This window comes from Oncorhynchus kisutch, linkage group LG22 (assembly GCF_002021735.2).
Source record: "Oncorhynchus kisutch isolate 150728-3 linkage group LG22, Okis_V2, whole genome shotgun sequence".
Taxonomy (NCBI): domain Eukaryota; kingdom Metazoa; phylum Chordata; class Actinopteri; order Salmoniformes; family Salmonidae; genus Oncorhynchus; species Oncorhynchus kisutch.
Window position 1 is genome coordinate 28,466,331 of NC_034195.2, and position 20,280 is coordinate 28,486,610.

Below are 20,280 nucleotides of genomic sequence, written 5' to 3' on the forward strand. Positions count from 1 at the left end.
TAAAGCTCCTCTTGAACTTGTCTGTTAATTTATGATAAGATTTCTCAAGGAGGGCAGTGTATATGTCCCGACACAGTATTTTGCAACACAGCATTCGTCACACAGACTAACAGCATTCACAATGAGTAAGTTATTGTCCTGTTTTCCTGAATTGAACGTTTAAGGAAGTTTTGAGCAGATCGTGTGTTTTTTAGCACTTTTTTTCCACAAGATGACCATGAGGATAGTGTTTGAAAAGCTTTCGCCCTCCCTGGGTGCTAGAATCTCAACGTGTTTCACAGAGGAAATACAGATTTAAGATGTGACGTTTTTGGCTCCATTGAGTGTGGTGAACATTGTTTTTCAAACGGCTGATACAAATGGCTAAACTTTGCCTCTCTTTTTCAGCAGAAGACACTGGTACACCGCTTAACGTTCTGTCTCATGTTAATGGGGTGGTCAATGAGGGATTTGAAACACAGGTATGTAAAGAAAAAAATTGCATGCTCACATTTTTTCAACATTTACAGTATGTGAATTGATGAATAAACAGACACTTCATTCCTCTCAGGGGGATAGCATTTCAGTTAGTAACAGAAGCAGTTTCAAAGAGGAGCACTCAAGAAAAGGATTGGGATTATATTTAAGGTATGCCAATCAAACTAAAGGGCTAAAGTTTGTAGTGTTTATTGTGGTGCACACACATCAGCATACACATCAGCATACACATCAGCATACCGTTTTGAATGTTGATTCTGAGAAACAGATTTAATCAACACCTCGTTGCAGGGATGTAGAACACAATTACACTACAGTACTTCACTGCAAAAGTTTGACTCAAATCAAAATTTGTTTAGTTTCGTCTCACCCACTCAATAACATGTTGTTATTAGTATCAGTAAATGTTCTGTACATTGTGCAGAGCGAAAGACAAAACCATTTTTCTGCAATGTGTTTATTTGATTGAATTCCAACCTCAGATAATCTTCTTGTCCCTGCTTTTATCTTGAGCTATCCTATTTCATGAAGTCTTCTTCATGTTTATGAACTCATAAGAGAAATCTCCCAATATAAATACAAGGCAGCGTAGTCCATTACCTGACGCCATGTCAAGCTATTGTGCAGAAAAAAAGACAAGTTGTAATGTCTTTGTTGATTATTAGATAGATATAAGAATGGTTGTTTGTAATATGCCGTGGTAACTAACCTGTTCTTTGATTGGTTCTTTAGTAAGGTTTCCAAGCCTATTAATGCCACAGAGGATTACTTTAAAGCTCACGCCAAAACCATCAAATACATTGTACTGGGCTTGCTCGGAGCAGGTATTTTATTTGAATTTAACCCTAACAAATGTACTTATTGGGCTTCTAATTTACAAACTCATTGCTAGATATAGGTGTCGCCTTTTGTGCAAACACCATAAAAATAAAACCAGACTGAATGAGAAAATTGTACACTATCCTATGAATTATCCCATCAAAGTGAAATGTTCTAAGAATCAGTCCCCTGACAATTTCTCATCACAACAATGTGATGCTCTTTTGATATTACCTTTGTTTCTATATCACAGGCTATGTGGCATACTTCATCACAGCATGCATATTGGACATTGAGAGGTCCATTGCCCTTGTAGTCCTCACCAGTTTGGCAGTTGTCTCCAAAGCCTATGACCTTGTGAAGACATACCATGGAGATAGCATAACCAAATGTTTCATACCAGCTCAAAGATGCTACAACAATTTCCGGGGATGGATAATAGGGTAAGAAGCTATTTCATATGGACACTTTAAATGGTCTGAGAAAATGAATTAATTTGGTGAGTGTATTTTCCTCTGTGGACTGAGAGTCTGTTGTGGGTTCTTTAGAGTTTTCGTTGTTGCGGTGCTGGTCCTGCTAGTGACTTGGCTCGTTGTGGACACAAGCAAGCGACCAGAGCAGCTCATCTCATTTGGAGGGGTCTGCATGTTCATTCTAGTCATTTTCATCTTCTCAGCCCACAGGACAGAGGTAAGCTTAACATCACAGCAGATCGCTCTGATCCCATCACAGGATGAGAGTGGCCAGGCTTTCCCATAATGCATGTCTACCTGTAATAACACATGATTGGTTATAACCGCTTATCTATGACTGTTTTCTTTAGACTTTGAATTTACTGTGGACTTCCTTTGTTTGGCCTTGTATGTCTTTTACCAGTTACGCCTAGTAATACCTTCCATTGACTCACCAATTTATGGAGAATCACTTGTTAAACAATAATATATATCCAAACATTGTTTGAAGAGTATGTCAAGTGTGTTTGTTTGTCTCTGTTTCAGGTGGCATGGAGGTCAGTTTTTTGGGGTCTTGGTTTACAATTCTGTATCGGACTGTTTGTCATAAGGACAGAGCCAGGACTCACAGCCTTCCAATGGCTTGGAGAGCAAGTGCAGGTATCCTTGTTGCTGAACTGCTCCTTATCTCCTTATCTTAAAGTAGTAAACCTAAACTACCTGGAAATTGTCGTTTTATCTGGGAGGTCCCTCTTTTATGAGGCACAGTGAAATCTCATAGATGGCCCATGAAGCTATCTCCAACAACTTAAAAAAACAACTATTTAACCAGGTAGACCAGTTGAGAACAAGTTCTCATTTACAACTGCGACCTGGCAGACTCTCTAATCTAAAACTGCTATTTGGTCTTAACTATTGATTTGAGACAGTATTATGTAAGTAACAATTGTAGCTAGTTGCATGGAATGACAAACTATGAGCCTCATTGTTGACATGAATACAAATGAGAAGACAATCATATTTTCCCTCGTTTTTAAAATTTCAGATATTCTTGAACTACACAAAACACGGGTCATCATTTGTTTTTGGACCACTAGTAGAATCTGACATCTTCGCATTTCAGGTCAGTGAGCAACAGTTCAGTAAATGTACTAGAAACATGTATTTATTTGATAATGAATCCAGGATTGATCAATATATGTCCCTGTTCCTTCTCCAGGCTTTGCCCATTGTGATATTCTTCAGCAGTGTGATGTCAGTTCTTTATTTCCTTGGAATAATGCAATGGCTCATCATTAAGGTAAGAGACCTTCAAACATTAAGCCCAAAATGAAGCTTCTGTGTTAGGTTTGGGCACAGTCATATACATATGGCTCTAGGTTTGTGTGTGTACTGTATGATTTATGTTAACAAGAAGCCATGTGTTTTTCCCCTTTCAGATCGCATGGGTAATGCAGATAACGATGGGAACCTCACCCACTGAGACCTTGAGTGTTGCAGGCAACATATTTGTTGGACAGGTACATTTGCCTGTTTGTAGTCGAGGGTATTTCAGTTCCTACTTCAATATAAGAATTATTGGAGGATACATATACATAAGATAACACCATTGTAGTAATTACACTAAGTGATGTTTACACTTCACAATGTCTTACAAAGTAATATTGATGAGGATTGGGACATACAAAGTTGATTTACTGTTTAACAGATTACATCTTTTGAAAAGTGAGGCGAGCGAATAAAAATGAAATATGACAAAATACAATACAATTTGTAAAAACACTAAACAACCTCAGTAAAACACCTAGTGACCTTACCAAGAGATTTTAGCCTTTTAAATAAGGGTTTTGGAATGACAAAAACTGTGGTCACAGGGACCACAGTTTGAGTCCTGGTCAGGGTAACCCCCTAATTATCCCTCGAGAACTCAAGGGGATTTAGCACATTGTGCTGTGGACAATAAAAGGCCACTCTAAAATGTATTTTTGTTTTCTCACAACACAATGCCACGGATGTCTCAAGTTTTGAGGGAGCGTGCAATTGGCATACTGACTGCAGGAATGTCTACCAGAGTTGTTGCCAGAGAATGTAATGTTATTTTCTTGACCAAGGTCATTTTAGAGAATTTGAAAGTATGTCCAACCGGCCTCACAACCGCAGAACACGTGTAACCACGCCATCCCAGGACCTCCACACCCGGCTTCTTCCCCTGCGAGATTGTCTGACACCCGCCACCCAGACAGTTGATGAAACTGTGGGTTTGCACAACCGAAGAATTTCTGCAGAAACCATCTCAGGGAAGCTCATCTGCGGGCTTGTCATCCTCACCAGGGTCTTGACCTGACTGCAGTTCGGCATCGCAACTCACTTTCTTGGGCAAATCCTCATTTTCGATAGACACTGGCACGCTGGAGAAGTGTGCTCTTCACAGATGAATCCCGGTTTCAACTGTACCGGGCAATTGGCAGACGGCGTCGTGTGGGCAAGCGGTTTGCTGATGTCAACGTTGTGAACAGAGTGCCCCATGGTGGCGGTGGGGTTATGATATGGTCTGGCATAAGCTACGGACAACGAACACAATTGGATTTTATCAATGGAAATTTGAATGCACAGAGTTACTGTGACGAGATCCTGAAGCCCAATGTCGTACAATTCATCCGCCTCCTTCACCTCAAGTTTCAGCATGATAATGCACATTCCCATGTCGCAAGGATCTGAACACAATTCCTGGAAGCTGAAAATGTCCCAGTTATTCCATAGCCTGCAAACTCACCAGACATCACCCATTTAGCATGTTAGGGATGCTCTGGATCGACATGTACAACAGTGTGTTCCAGTTCCCACCAATATCGGGGCAGCAGGTAGCCTAGTGATTGGAGTATTGGGCCAGTAACTGAAAGGTTGCTAAATCGAATCCCCGAGCTGACAAGGTAAAAATCTGTCCTTCTCTCCTGAATAAGGCAGTTAAACCACTGTTCCCAGGCCATCATTGTAAATAAGAATTGGTTCTTAACTGACTTGCCTTGTTAAATTAAGGTTAAATAAAAAAATATCCAGCGACAGTCATTGAAGAGGAGTGGGACAACATTCCACAGGCCACAATCAACAGCCTGATAAACTCTATGTGGAGGAGGTGTGACGTGCTACATGAGGCAAATGGTGTTCACACCAGATACTGACTGGTTTTCTGATCCACGCCCCTACCTTTTACAAAATATATATCTGTGACCAAGAGATGCATATCTGTATTCCCAGTCATGTGAAATCCATAGATTAGGGCCTAACAAATGTATTTCAATTGACTGATTTCCTTATATGAACTCTAACTCAGTAACATCTTAACAAATTAACAAATGATTCATTTGATTCACATAATTCAGTCCACCATGAATGCTCAAATCATGTGAATCAAAGTATTCATTTGTTTATTGCGAACAGTCATTTTAGGAATACATTTTTTACCTAGCCTTTGTTTTGGATTATGTGGCTGCAAAACTTGTTTTGTAGATACTTCAAGTTGATTTGGGCATTCAATTTATGGGACATTGCAATTCAATTAAACACTTCTAAGGTAAGATAAATATGGCTAAACTAAAAAAGGTACATTTCCTGTAGAAAATGTGTGTGCTTGCTTCAGCCGTTTAAAAATATTTGTATGGTAATCGTTTATTTCGTCAAATTCTATTGTAAATTCATCGATTCAAATTAATCGTTCCAATCATTATTTTAAAAAAATGTGAAGTTAAACATTAAATCAACTTGGTTAGGCTTAGCTGATTCTATCCACTTGCTGTGTAGAATTATTTATTAAAGCATTCCTCTTTATAATGTTTTCTTCATCAGACTGAAGCGCCATTGCTGATTCGCCCCTATTTGAAGGACATGACCAAATCTGAAGTGCATGCTGTCATGGTTGGAGGCTTTGCCACCATTGCAGGAAGTGTGATGGGTGCATTCATCTCATTTGGGGTAAGACCAAAGAGTCATCCCTCCAATGCACCCAGTTTTTCATCTTTTGTCTCAGTTAATTCTAATGTGACTGATCTTCATCGTGATGCCCCACAGATTGATGCATCCTCTATGATATCTGCCTCTGTAATGGCTGCCCCATGTGCCTTGGCAATCTCCAAGCTGTCCTATCCGGAGACAGAAGAGAGCAAATTTACATCAGAGGAAAATATCAAAGTGGCTTGTGGGTATGTATTTTTGTGTTTTGTGTGTATGTGTTTGCCATTTACCGATTTTACATTAGATTTGACATTTTTACATTCCTCTGCATTTTGTTGTATATATAATAGACTTTCTGTGGTTCATATTGGGCTGTCTTAACTCCCCAGTGATGAACAGAACATTTTGGAAGCAGCTAGCAGTGGAGCATCTACATCAATAGGCCTTGTTGCTAATATAGCTGCCAACTTGATTGCATTCCTTGCGATACTGGCATTCATCAATGCATCTCTTGGCTGGCTGGGAGGCCTGGTGGGATTTCCCTCTATCACATTTGAGGTATGCTCCAGGCAGCTCCACATACCTTAATCCCATTTCACATTCAAAGATCCTTCTGTCTTGACTTGACACCCATGACTAACCCAGTACTTCGTGATGAGTGATGGACATGCTTTGGCATTTTTTTATTTAACAGCGTGTGATGCATGGCTGAATAATTGTGCACATCACAAAATAAGATAAGATAATTATTCATTGTGCCTTGGTAAGATGTCCAAATCATCGAAATGTGTAAAATAATTCAGATTAGAATATCTAAAGTTGATACTTTATGTACTGGAAACTATTAACCCCATTATTGACCCTTGCTCTTGCTGCACTTTGCACCCATAGATAATCTGTTCCTATGTGTTCATGCCTGTGGCCTTCATGATGGGGATACCATTTGAAGAGAGTTTCATAGTAGCGGAACTCATCGGCACCAAGCTCTTCCTCAATGAGTTTCTGGCATATCAGAAGCTGTCAAAGTTGAAGAGTAACAGAGTCAACGGTCTGGATGAAATTATTGGCGATGAGAGGCAATGGATCTCTGTGCGTATGCTTTCTCCACTCTTATAATTAGTGTACAAATACTGTATGTGCTTATTGGAAATTATTATGTTCATAAAATCATGAATACTACTGTACATGCATACTGTAGTAATACTGATTATTCCCAAAACGTGGATTTGGTCACTGTTGGGGTTCGTTCCTTGTTCCTTGTCAATCATTGGCTCATTGGTGAAATTAGCATTATGACAATAGCTTTAATTAAATCATTCAAAATACTTTATTAATGCAATTGCAGACAGAAGTAGACAGCAGGTACATAGCACGCATGTCTCTGAGTAAGTTCTAAAAAATAGAAAAGGTCCCAAATAATTTGATTAAACCCGAAGTCCATCCCTAATGATGTCACTGCATACGTCATTACCTTCTACTCATCAGACCAAGCTCATGCATACACAGCTATATAAACTTGCAAGAGAGATACAATAGTTCCAGTGTTTTCTAAGGCCTAGACAGTAAATGTCCACTCCACAAGTTGATTAATTGTGGAATGTCTGACTTGTCTCTTATCTCTTACACTCCCCTGCAGAGTTCTGTCTCAGTCACGCATTTCTGAGAACGTTTCTTTCTTTATAAGAGGCAGATAGACTAGAAAACAACCGTGGAACAATATTGTTAATCTGTAGTCTAGGACCCTGTAAATGTAATGAGGGAGGGGTCTTATAACTCCTATACCTCTTAATACAACATAAGCATAATCTATTGTTATAATACATCAAACATTTGGTACAGCCCCCATCATGACCCCTAGGTGAACCCCTGACAACACATGTACATTCCTACACATGTGTAAGACCTTTGTATTGACCTGTGTACTATGGAAGTTTCTTTGATGCTCTGTAAGTGTATCTTACATTTTAGTCATTTAACAGACACTTTTATCCAGAGCGACTTACAGTTAGAGCATTCATCTTAAGGGCTCCCGAGTGGTGCAGTGGTCTTAGGCACTGCATCTCAGTGCTAGAGGTGTCACTACAGACCCTGGTTTGATTCCAGGCTGTATAACAACCGGCCGTGATTCGGAGTCCCATAGGGCGGCGCACAATTGGCCCATCATCGTCTGTGTTAGGGTTTGGCTGGGGTAGGCCTTCATTGTAAATATATATATTTTTTCTTAATTGACTTGCCTAGTTAAATAAAGGTTCATTCAAATAAAATAAAGATAGCTAGGTGAGATAATCACATTACAGTTGTAGCACAATCTTCTAACGTACTGAGTTTCTACATTTACAGGTCAGATCAGAGATCATCTCCACTTTTGCTCTGTGCGGATTTGCCAATTTCAGCTCACTGGGGATCGTAATTGGAGGCCTTTGTGAGCATAAGATTCCACACTTTGTACCACCTTATCTTTCTCCATGTGTTGCCATTCATCAGAATATATTTTTAACAATTTCCTTATTTTGTGATGTTACTTTATAGCCTCCATATGCCCATCCAGAAGAGCCGACGTCTCCTCTTTGGTATTGAGAGCCCTGTTCACTGGGACCTGTGTGTCTCTGATTAATGCCTGTATTGCAGGTCTGTGCTTATTTTCACTTCAAAACTTTTCTGTTTTCATCATTCATCATCTGCCCTCTCCTGGATGTGTCATCTCACACGTTTATTTTTAGATTAGTATGTGCAGGAGTGCAGGAGCATCATGTTTACTTTGTTTCTTTGTGACCTCTCCAGGAATTCTCTTTGTTCCTCCTCTTGACTGTTTGGATGTTTTCGGGACGTCCTTTTTCAACACCACAAATATAGACCTAATAAACTGCTGTACTGATCTCTTTGGAAGGTAGGTTTGAACAAGTACAACAGTGAAAGAGGGGTTAGGAGCTGGATATAACATGTTTCTCAACAGATCATTCTCCAAATCTAACCTAATACTTTGTTGCAGCACTGTGAACAATGGGACCATCTCATTTGAGGGCTCCTGGAGCACGGTGACCAACGCCACTTTGTACTTTACGAACTGCTGTGATCTCTTTGATAATGCAGTTTGTAACTAGGTCTTCCTGTAAGTCATTTTATGTGTTAATTACCAGTGAGTAGATCAACTCATTCAGCTCTTTGTATTTTCAGTATATATTATGTTTCATAACTTTTTTTCACATTTGATTGTATATATTTATACTATAAGTAATGTAGATTAAACTCCATCCAGAGATTACAAAATGAAGATAAAGCTTATACAGATAAAACAAATCCTTTAACGGGTTTTTACAATTTTATTTATGATAAATATAGTTCTTTAGTTCTAAAGATTCACTCTTTCATTCAAAGAGTCAGAGAACAGATATATTGGAAATCAATGCAAAGAAATGCTGAAATGTGCTAAATAAGGATTGGAAATTGTAAAAGTGGATTATTTGCATTGAGTAAATCAGTAAGTCAAATTCTGCATTGTATCTAAATAAACAGTATGTGAAAATATGAATATGAACGTTTGACATGAATTGTATGTACAAAATCACAACATAACATACCAGATATTACAGTGTCAGGGACATTAATTTCATTAGCATTCTGCCAACATATCAAACACTCTTAATCCCTCTTGCACGCTCTAACTCACACACTCACACACACATTCACATACTGTACGCTTCAAACTAGTGACAATATCCCCATCCCACCCCTCCCCCAGAAGTGTGAATGTTGAGAATGCATATCATTTTCAATCACAAAAGTCAGCTGGAGGTGAGCTACTGCTTTACTGTGATCATGGGCCAGGTCCAAAGCAGTTTCTACATGGTTCTGATATTATAGCTCTTATTCTTTCACTTTGTGAGTTGACCCATTTAAATGGCACCAAACATGTGCATTCCAAAGTTAAAGCGTTTATTTCAGTAATCCCTTTATTGCTCTTCAACACTCAAGGTCAGTTAAAGAGTCAATCCTTTGAAGAACCAGGTTAAGGGGATCGATCTACTGTACTGTTCCTTTAAAGAACCAGGTTAAGGGGATCGGTCTACTGTACTGTTCCTTTAAAGAACCAGGTTAAGGGGATCGGTCTACTGTACTATTCCTTTAAAGAACCATGTTAAGGGGATCGGTGTACTGTACTGTTCCTTTAAAGAACCAGGTTAAGGGGATCGGTGAACTGTACTGTTCCTTTAAAGAACCATGTTAAGGGGATCGGTGTACTGTACTGTTCCTTTAAAGAACCATGTTAAGGGGATCGGTCTACTGTACTGTTCCTTTAAAGAACCAGGTTAAGGGGATCGGTCTACTGTACTATTCCTTTAAAGAACCAGGTTAAGGGGATCGGTGTACTGTACTGTTCCTTTAAAGAACCAGGTTAAGGGGATCGGTCTACTGTACTATTCCTTTAAAGAACCAGGTTAAGGGGATCGGTCTACTGTACTATTCCTTTAAAGAACCAGGTTAAGGGGATCGGTCTACTGTACTATTCCTTTAAAGAACCAGGTTAAGGGGATCGGTCTACTGTACTATTCCTTTAAAGAACCAGGTTAAGGGGATCAATGTACTGTACTGTTCCTTTGAAGAACCAGGTTAAGGGGATCAGTGTACTGTACTGTTCCTTTGAAGAACCAGGTTAAGGGGATCGGTCTACTGTACTATTCCTTTAAAGAACCAGGTTAAGGGGATCGGTCTACTGTACTATTCCTTTAAAGAACCAGGTTAAGGGGATCGGTCTACTGTACTATTCCTGTAAAGAACCAGGTTAAGGGGATCGGTGTACTGTACTATTCCTTTAAAGAACCAGGTTAAGGGGATCGGTCTACTGTACTATTCCTTTAAAGAACCAGGTTAAGGGGATCGGTCCACTGTACTATTCCTTTAAAGAACCAGGTTAAGGGGATCGGTCTACTGTACTATTCCTTTAAAGAACCAGGTTAAGGGGATCGGTCTACTGTACTATTCCTTTAAAGAACCAGGTTAAGGGGATCGGTCTACTGTACTATTCCTTTAAAGAACCAGGTTAAGGTGATCGGTCTATTGTACTGTTCCTTTGAAGAACCAGGTTAAGGGGATCGGTCTACTGTACTATTCCTTTAAAGAACCAGGTTAATGTGATCGGTCTATTGTACTGTTCCTTTGAAGAACCAGGTTAAGGGGATCGGTCTACTGTACTATTCCTTTAAAGAACCAGGTTAAGGGGATCGGTCTACTGTACTATTCCTTTGAAGAACCAGGTTAAGGGGATCGGTCTACTGTACAATTCCTTTAAAGAACCAGGTTAAGGGGATCGGTCTACTGTACTATTCCTTTAAAGAACCAGGTTAAGGGGATCGGTCTACTGTACTTTTCCTTTAAAGAACCAGGTTAAGGGGATCGGTCTACTGTACTGTTCAGAGTTATGCATGTGAACATGTTCCTTTCCAATGAACAGATTACAGGGTTTAAACAAAGTTCAACAAAAATGAACTGAACTACTAAAACCTGTCAGTTTTCAAAAGGCAAGAAAACATTTGGCAAAAAAGTGCACAAAAACATATTCCCAGTGAAGAGGCAAGAGTAGTGTTGTCTTTGCTCAGTTTTCGGAAGACTGTAATGCGTAGTTTAAGGACATAATACTGCCATAATAGAAACAAGTAGAGCATGCTATACGACCAACAGTAACAAGATCCAATTACTGTTCAACAAAAACAATTTCAATGACCAAGACTTATACATCCCAGATGTACAATGCAGTTGGTGCACTTCACTACCCTTGCATCTGCATCAAGCTATTAGAGCTCTGCTTACGGCCACGGATTTGTATCCAGCACCATTGTTTCAACAACTTCATAAGTCTCTTCTTTTCAAGAAGACTGTACTGGATGTGAGAGAAAACTGTGTCCCATTTCCTTAGTCCTGGAAGTTTTCTTAAAGGTACTGTACCTCCTCCACTCACTTAAACCATTTCAGCATAAAGCTGGAGAATGGGGAGTATCTTACTACTACTGATGGTTATTGAGAAATTCACAGTAATGTTATATAAATATCCCCTAGGGTGACCTATTCCCTAGATTTGAACTGATCTCCCTGTTTGTCTCTCCTTCTTGGATGAAGACTTTTCAGGCACAAGCTCTGTAACATTTAGTTCAAGGCCATGCTGGTCGTCCTTGCTTCAACCCAACTAAATACAGCAATGGGTGACAGGAGAACATAAAAAAGCTGAACGTTGGCGTGAAAGAAAAGGGATGCTGCTTTGATATGTATTCCCTTTGGACGTTGCTACCTCATACCACAACTTTGATACTCTCCTCCGCCTTGGGTTTGGCTGTGGACTGGTTGTCTTCTGTCTCCCTAGTCTTTCTAGGCACCTTTGGGCTGGAGGTGGCCTTTCTGGTTGTCAAGGGGCTGTTCAGTCCTTTTCTCTGCAGCTGGGGGCTGGATGAGCCCAACTTCCTGTTGTGCTGAGGGCTGGACGAGCCTAACTTCCTGCCGAGCAAGGGGCTCCGGGAGCCTTTGATCTTGGGGGGCTGCTGCAGGGTGTCCATGGGCTTCAGAGTTCTCAGGCTGAGGAGCCTACAGTAGTAGTTACACTGATGCTGAGTCAGGAACTGCTCAAACACCTTAGGATAACCATCATCTGTAAGGCCTTGATACCTGCAATGCAGAAGTCATTTCATAACTAAGAGTTGGATAAGATGTTGTGGACCAACTGGTAAAACATTAACACAGTATAGACCTACTTCAAATACTAGCATCAATAGGTATTTCCATATGACAACCTAAATAATTCTGATATTTCGCTATACAAACCCCTTTGATTTCGTGACGATTCTAACTTTAGTGATCTTCGGTCCAACACCTGAAAGAAACAAAGTACATGGATCATATTGTTATTTGAACTGACTTTGTTCATCTTTTTGGGAATGACCCTGTCTGCTAATCTTTCTTACCCTCCAGCCCAGTAACCAGTAAGTTTCCGTTTGTCCATTGGTGGATCCAATGCTGGAAGGAGCAGCATTTCATTTCCACCTCTGAGGTGGCTCTGGTGATCAGCCTGCCTTTGGCATCCATCATACAGTACTTAAGGAAGATGCCCTTCAGGTCAGCCTCCACAGTGGCGTAAGGGACAGAGTTGGCAGGGCGGTACACCAGATAGAGAGGGCTCACTCTGTGTAAAGATGCAGCAAAACAAAGGTGTTGGCACGTGCAGGGAAAGAATGACATAATCATACTCAGCTGTTTTTTGTCCTCGATTTACTCATACTATTGTGTATTGATAATGATCATTGATAACTGTATTGATAAAAAACATGTTTTAATGATCAAAATATACATTGCAGTCATTATATTACTTACTCCAGTGAAAAGCCAAAGTTTTCAATCACCCTCGCCTCAGCTGCAAAGATTTTGCAATACTCTCGAACTGTGTTTTGGATTTTGCACTCCTGGTGAGACAAAATGTGAAGATATGCCATATGCGTTTTCTCTACACTGAGGCTCTTCAATTCAATTGTTACACCAATCAACTCCGGTTATGCATTGGTATGAACCCTGGACTCAGTCTCTGACTTAGTACCCGAAAGCTATTATTCGATAACACCACAAGACCAGGATCATATGCATTAAGGCACACTGTAGCAAAATGTTTTGCAACAGAAAACTAAAGTTCAGGTAGTCCCTTCCCTCCCTGTTTCAGTCCATTTTCTTCTGTTTGGTGCCTAATAAATACGACCCAGTAGAGATGACTTCCTATGTTGCAATACCAAACAACAGCTGACCACCATTTCTGTACATTTTTTCAAGCTTAACACAGAAATGCAGAGTCGGAGCAATACATAACTCTATAGTAGAGCTGTTCTTGTGATGAAATGTACTGTACATACATGTACAATAAGACTCACTTGCTTAGTAATTTCCATGTTTTTCTCTGCAAGGTTGCTCTCCTGTTTGGTCCCATAGGCGATGGGGCTTTGTAATTTAATGATACAGGTGGTTCCGGACTCAAACACAGGGTCTAGGCCATAGATAACCTTCACCCTGCAGGCCTTATGTGCACAGCCCTCTCCCAGGTGGGCCTCCTGTGTCATGATGCGCCCAAAGAACTTCTCCCCCCAGTAGCCCGGGTCTGCTAGGCCTTTGGTGAATAGCATTGGAGTCATTTCCATCTCTTCTCCAACTGTAAAGAACACAATATGAATGTCAGAAGCTCTCCACAGGAGTAGTAACATTGTTAGAATAATTGCTATAAGGTATCCAACAATACAGCAAGCAAATAGAAGTTATTACTAAAAACCTCTCAGTGCCTGTGAGGCTTACCTTCTAAATCCTCCCGCAGGAAGTACTCTGAAAGTACTGCAGAAGAAGAGAAAACAATCACAAATGGTAACTCATGGAAAAAATGGTTGAAATAATATTGTGTGATTTCAAAATTATGTTCAGTTGACATCACTTACGGTCTACGCTGAGAAGGAAGTCAGTGGAATCTGTCCCAAATTCGTTCTTGATTGAGCAGCCATACACTCCACAATCTCGACTGGATGTCTGGACAATGGCCAGCGCCACTTGGCTTTCATCTCCTCCACTGGGAAATAAAGGAAAATAAACAGGTTGACGTGACACAAGGCATACGCTCACGGCATATTCAAACACTCACGGCATATTCAATATCATATTCACCTCCACAAGAGGTCACTGTGAGACTGAGAGAGACAGTAGTGCTGCGTGCCGTGCTTGGCGAGGGGAGATTTTGCTGACCCAGCAGCCAATAGCACAGATCTAGACTTTAATGTCCCCTGGTGATTGCGAAATAGAGTGTCTCAGTTTACAGTGGCTGTGTCTGGCCTTGCGTCACAGTAAGGCTCAGAGCTGGGTGGACTCCCTGGTCACATGAGCTGGATACCTCTCCGAGTGAGAATGAAAGAATGCCATGACTGTGTGATGGCCACGCTGGTATAATTAAAGGCTGTTCATCTTCACAACATTAGTCCTTCATATATAGCATATGGCTCAGATTAACCAGTCTATTGGGCTATTAATGAATGTTTACAGAATCACTGTACAAAGCAACTGTTTTCAGAGGGCTGGTGTCTAACACTGTAACTACATAATGGCTTTGATCAGGTTGAGTATAAATGATATTTCACCACTAGATTGTATTGCAAGCAGATACTGTAAACTCTGGGATGGGAGATTGCCTAGAGATTTACCTTCTTTTCACCTCTACTATCTCTTCCTCGTCCCTGTACCACTTGATGGTGGAGTCACTGAGCACGTTGAAGAACTGGCACCAGAGCTTCAAGTGTCCTGAGGCATCTGGGAAAGGCTCTCCCCTGATCTTACGGATAACCTGAGGAGCTGGTGGGAGAGGGAGGGGGGACAACAAGGTAAAGATATACTGTACATGATACTCTCTAATGTTTTCACTTCCTCCAGTGGAAGCTTCCTGATCAGCCCACCCTGATAGGAGACACGTGTCTACTGTACACTCCCTGAGTTACCAACACTAAGAGATGAGCAAAACAACAATATGGTGTTAATGTAAAACAACTAACTAATTTAAAATCAAACACAATCTCCTACTTGTCCTATTTTATTGTTTTACCTTTGAAGGGGTTCTGCTTCTCCTTCTCAGGAGGTTTGACCTCAGTCTTGGGGCTCTCTGGCTCCTCAGTGCTGATCTCTTCCACAACTTTGGGCACCTCCAGGGTGGCCTTCCTACGGCTCAAAAGAGGGGACCGTCTCTCCAGCGGTGGGGTCTGTGAGCCTGCTGGGGCCTGCAGGAATGCTGCCCTGCGAGCCTGACTGGGTGACATATATGGAGCCTCCTTCTTGACCTGGGTGTCCAGCGGACTACCACCCACACCCAGTGCCACCACTACCCCAACCCCTTCTCCCTCCCTGGGGATGAAGATCTTGCGGCGAGCTCCAGAGGCCAGCTCTTCGGGCGTGGCAGAGCGGATGAGGGTCAGACTATCCCTTCTTTTCAGCCTGGGGCTGCTCTCACAGGACAGGGAGGATGTTGGGGTGTCTCCAACACTCTGCTCCGATACTGCCTTCTCACTGTTAAGAGGGTCATCCACAGTAATGGCAGGGGGAGTCCTTGACGTGAGCCTGCGGAGACTGCTGGGACTCCTGGGGGGTGTTGGGGGTTTGACAGCAAGCCTTTCAATAGGGTTTCTTTCTCTTGGTTCATCGCCAATGATGTAAGACTCTATCCTTGACTCTTTGAGTGGTTTTACTTTTTCAGTTTCAGTAAAACTGATGTCCACAGCTTTTTGCATTGTTGTTACTTCTGTTGGCATTAAGGCTTTATATGACACAGAGGGGATGTTGTCTATCATACTCTGCTCCTTTGTTTCTATAGTCTGTTTCTGTGGCTCACTATGGGTTTTGTCAGACTCATAGGAAGTAACATTTTCAAAATCACTCTTGACCCCCCTGAGCATATCCGCCAATGATTCTGATTCTTTATTCTCATTTTTAGGAAGCTCCTTGCTTTCAGAAATAGGAGGGACCACACGCAGAGGCACATTGGGTGCTTCCTTTGGCTTTCCTCTATCTAAGACGGGGGGCTTGACATGTGGATATTCATGATCTATTTTCCTGAGTTTACTGTCATCAGTATAGAAAACATTTATTGCAGGAATTAACGTCTTTGTGAGCCACTCATTCTTTATGTTAGTTGACTGCTCTGCCGTAGGTGTTTTTGCCTCTTCAACTGGTTGTGGAACTTCCTGCAATTTCTCTGTTCGTCGGATGATTTCATCATTCCACATACTTTCTTGAGTGGGTGTCACATCTATAACCACTGGGGTAAAAGCTGAGCTGTTTTCTGCTATCATTATGCCTGACACATCATTTGCAACATCCTTTTGGAAAATGTCTGTCTCTGATGAAGGTTCATTGGGTGTAATAGGTATCAATGGCTGTGTAGGCTCTTTGACTTCTGCTTCCATAATCTCTATATTTGGTATAATCATTTGCTCTTCTTTTATCTGTTGTTCTGGAACAATTATTTTGATTTCTGGGATTCTAAGAGCAGAATCTACCATTCTAATCTGTGGTACATTTCCAAAGTATCCACCCAGATGAGTGGAATTAGCCTCTGGACTGGTAACTGATGCTGACACTGGTGGCACAGGGGACACAATGACAGAGCCTTTCACAGGCTGGGTCTCTGAGTGCATCTTAGATTCACCCAGCACTTCCACCTTTATTTCAGTCACCTTTTCTTCTGTTTCAACATGTCTCTCAATAGTGCGGGTCGGCACTTCGTTTCTCTCTAAGTTCACATCCTTTTGCTCAGACATTTTCTGCACAATAGGTGCCACCTGTTCTTGTATCTTCAGGTTTCCAAATGAACTGTCCACAAAACTTTTCTCCAAAGCAGGAGTATATTCCACTTTTAAGGCACTTTCAAGACTTTCCTCCAAAGCTAAGGTAGAATTCTCTTTTATGTTGAGATATTGGTCCCCTCCTGCCACAGAAGGGCATTCCTCTGGTGTATTTTGACCATCATTCTCTGAACTCTCTGGGAGCAAACGTTTGAAATGGATCTCCTTGTTGTGTATCTTCTCTCTCCTCTCCTCTAAAACACTCACATTTAAAGTGGGACATGGTTGATTCTCTGCTTTGACATCACCTTTCTCTCCTTTCTCCTCAAAAGCACAAGAACATTTATTTTGTGTCTCATAGACACTTCCAATGCCCTTCTCATCCACATGCATTACCTTCTCTTTCTCACTTTCTGTGGATACTGTCATCAGGCCGAGGTTGACTGTGGGTGAGACATTATTGTTAGGAGCACTGCCGCTTTCACCCACACTAGTGCGGTTTGACATATGGGAACTTGCTCCACTGCTCGGGTCTGGGCTCCATGGAGTGTCAGATGGACCCTGTTTGTGTAAATCTTCATGTCTTGTCACCTGATCAGTCCCGGAAGAAAACACTTGAATGTTTGGCTCATGTGGGGCTGAGACAATCACATGGGGGACAGGGTCTGCCTGGGTCTGGTCCACGGTTTCCTTGAGGCAAAAACAAAAACAGCTGTTTATTACCACAAAACATCAACACACTCAAATGGTATTTGGAAATCCCTGAACAACACAGTGGCGACCCGTCGTTCAGGGCAGGTGGGGCAGAGCCCCATCTGTTTTGAGCCCAACCTGTTTAGCTAAAAAAAAAGGAAAAAAACATTTTGTTGTTGGATTTTGTTTGTTGCCTGTTTTACATGTTATTTTGGCAATAATACGTGTCACATATCAGTTTGCAACAATGTAAAAAATGTATAATTGAGTTAATAAAGCCACATACAAACATGGTCTCTTTTTTGCTTTCTTGAGAAAGGCCGCTCCAAAATGCTGGTGTTTCAGCCTACAGTAGCTCAGTTCTTTCTGTGGTGGTGGGGAAGCCAGCAGAAAATACGGAACATAGGGGTTGGTAATGTCCTCTAGTTGTAGCGTGATTGGCTCAGTGTTCTGTCACTCATGGGGACACTCCATCACCGCAAAATTTACGGGGAGAGCTCGAAAATTCAAGCCCCTTGGGTGCTGCCATTGAGTTACATTAGAAGAGCCCATCCAAGAATGCTCAAGGTCATTGGCCACAGATAAAATTAAGTCAAATTACATTATATCTACAGTAGCTTTGATTGGACTGATCCATATCATACTTTCAAAATCTTAGCTAGCAAGCCAGCAGTCATCATCATGAATCAAGTCGACAATCTACTGGCAAATCCTTTTCGATCCTTATCATATGACGAGAAATAATGAAGAGCAATAATAGATAAAACGTATCCGTGCTCGTGGACATGAACATTAAGTTGGAAATTGCAAATTTAACAATGAGTGGTTTGGAAGGAATCAGTGGTTAACTGCAAGTGTTGAAAAGCAATCACTAGCCTGCGAGTCAGTGGAGTCGGTATGTGGTCCAAGTCTGGGTGTAAGGGTGTCTTTTCAGAAAGTAAAAAAATAAACATTCAACATTGGCCATGCTGTCAATCCAGCATGACTTCTGCCGTGTTCAAAACAACTGGAAAATCGGAACAAAGATATCCCAGACTTCAGTTAGTTCAAGACAACTGGGAACTCATAAAAAAATTAGCTCTGACTGGGAAAATATTTTTTGAACAGTCATCCAACTCTAAATTGCAAGTCAGGAACTCAGGCCTCTTTCTAGACCTTCGACCGGAAGATCACTGACATCATGATTCAACCTAGTTTTTTTCTGAGTTCACAGTTGTCTTGAAAGCACCATAAATATAGAGAATACAAGACTTGATGACAAAGTTTGATGACAAGATTTGCCTACGAAGGACCGTCACGCCACCTTCCTGTTCAAGTGAGCACAGCACAACAAGGTAAGTCCAAAAATGTCTTGTATGTTGCTGCATAAATGATGTAATATGTCAGGGAGATACGTATACTGTAGCTAAGAAAGTAATACTAAGTGTATGTTGTGTAGCAAGCTGTTATTAGCCCATGTGCCTCAACCTAATAATTTGGTCCCTTTTCCCCTCATAAGTTAGCCTACTGTTCTGACTTGGTGGTGCACATTTAGCCTATAGCCTGTTTTAGAGAAATGTCATCATCAAATATTATAAGAGCTTTCATTGTCTGCTTATGGGTCCCCTTTATTTCAAATCAAATCCAATTGTATTTGTCACATGTGCCGAAGACCTTACGTGAAATGCTTACTTACCAGCCCTTAACCAACAAAGCAGTTCAAGAAATAGAGTTAAGAAAATATTTGCTATATATAACACAATAAGATTACATAACAACAACAAGGCTATATACGGGGGGTACCGGTACCAGGGGGTCAATGTAAAGAGTCCAGCTGGCCATTTGATTAATTGTTCAGGAGTCTTATGGCTTTGGGGTAGAAGCTGTTAAGGAGCCTTTTTGACCTAGACTTGGTGCTCCGGTACCGCTTTCCATGCGGTAGCAGAGAGAACAGTCTATGACTTGGGTGACTGGAGTCTTTGACAGTTTTTTGGGCTTTCCTCTGACAGCGCCTAGTATACAGGTCTTGGATGACAGGAAGCTTGGCACCAGTGACGTATTGGGCCATACGCACTATCCTCTGTAGCGCCGAACAGTCGGATGCCGAACAGTTGCCATACCAGGAGGTGATGCAACCGATCAGGATGCTCTCGATGGTGCAGCTGTAGAACTTTCTGAGCATCTGCGGACCCATGACAAATATTTTCAGTCTCCTGAGGGGGAAAAGGTGTTGTCGTGTCCTCTTCACGACTGTCTTGATGTGTTTGGAACATGACAGTTTGCTGGAGATGTGGACACCAATGAATTTGAAACTCTAGAGCCGCTCCACTACAGCCCTCCTTTTCCTGTAGTCCACGATCATCTCCTTTGTCCTGCTCATATCTGACCTCCTCTCTGACCTCCTCCCTATAGGCTGTCTCATCGTTGTCGGTGATCAGGCCTACTGTCATCAGCAAACTTAATGATGGTGTTGAAGTCGTGCCTGGCCACGCAGTTGTGAGTGAACAGGGACTACAGGAAGGGACTAAGCACGCACCCCTAAGGGGAACCGGTGTTGATGATCAGCATGGCAGAAGTGTTGT

The 20,280-nt window shown here is 41.5% G+C and overlaps 2 protein-coding genes across 3 annotated transcripts in view; one reads left to right on the forward strand and one right to left on the reverse strand.

Moving 5' to 3' along the window:
• LOC109867144 (sodium/nucleoside cotransporter 2) lies at nt 1–9,231 on the forward strand. Of its 2 annotated transcripts, none has more exons than XM_020456107.2 (18): nt 1–125; nt 388–461; nt 551–627; nt 1,210–1,301; nt 1,550–1,739; nt 1,845–1,986; nt 2,295–2,408; nt 2,794–2,871; nt 2,968–3,048; nt 3,188–3,268; nt 5,592–5,717; nt 5,814–5,944; nt 6,086–6,254; nt 6,588–6,785; nt 8,037–8,118; nt 8,226–8,324; nt 8,478–8,583; nt 8,686–9,231. In XM_020456107.2, the coding sequence occupies exons 1-18, from the start codon at nt 32–34 to the stop codon at nt 8,795–8,797; spliced, it is 2,046 nt and encodes a 681-aa protein (XP_020311696.2). In that variant the 5' UTR covers nt 1–31; the 3' UTR covers nt 8,798–9,231. The 2 variants fall into 2 exon arrangements, with proteins under 2 accessions (XP_020311696.2, XP_031657557.1); XM_031801697.1 differs by having other exon boundaries at nt 6–125; nt 391–461.
• Nucleotides 9,002–20,280, reverse strand: part of alpk3a (alpha-kinase 3a) — a 24,435-nt gene continuing 13,156 nt past the window's right edge. Inside the window, exons 6-14 of the mRNA XM_020456110.2 lie at nt 15,295–17,716; nt 14,900–15,047; nt 14,147–14,274; nt 14,010–14,045; nt 13,595–13,869; nt 13,050–13,138; nt 12,644–12,861; nt 12,504–12,552; nt 9,002–12,347 (exon numbers count right to left, since the gene is read on the reverse strand). Coding sequence (XP_020311699.2) covers nt 11,978–12,347; nt 12,504–12,552; nt 12,644–12,861; nt 13,050–13,138; nt 13,595–13,869; nt 14,010–14,045; nt 14,147–14,274; nt 14,900–15,047; nt 15,295–17,716 — 3,735 coding nt within the window. The 3' untranslated portion in view covers nt 9,002–11,977. The remainder of the gene's footprint in view (nt 12,348–12,503; nt 12,553–12,643; nt 12,862–13,049; nt 13,139–13,594; nt 13,870–14,009; nt 14,046–14,146; nt 14,275–14,899; nt 15,048–15,294; nt 17,717–20,280) is intronic.

Bases quoted from the DNA above. Each gene is read 5' to 3' on its own strand.
- LOC109867144 (XM_020456107.2), top strand. From the start codon at position 32: ATGATAAGATTTCTCAAGGAGGGCAGTGTATATGTCCCGACACAGTAT. The intron at 126-387 runs GTAAGTTATTGT...TCTCTTTTTCAG, and splicing joins ACTAACAGCATTCACAATGA to CAGAAGACACTGGTACACCG. The intron at 3,049-3,187 runs GTAAGAGACCTT...TTCCCCTTTCAG, and splicing joins TGCAATGGCTCATCATTAAG to ATCGCATGGGTAATGCAGAT.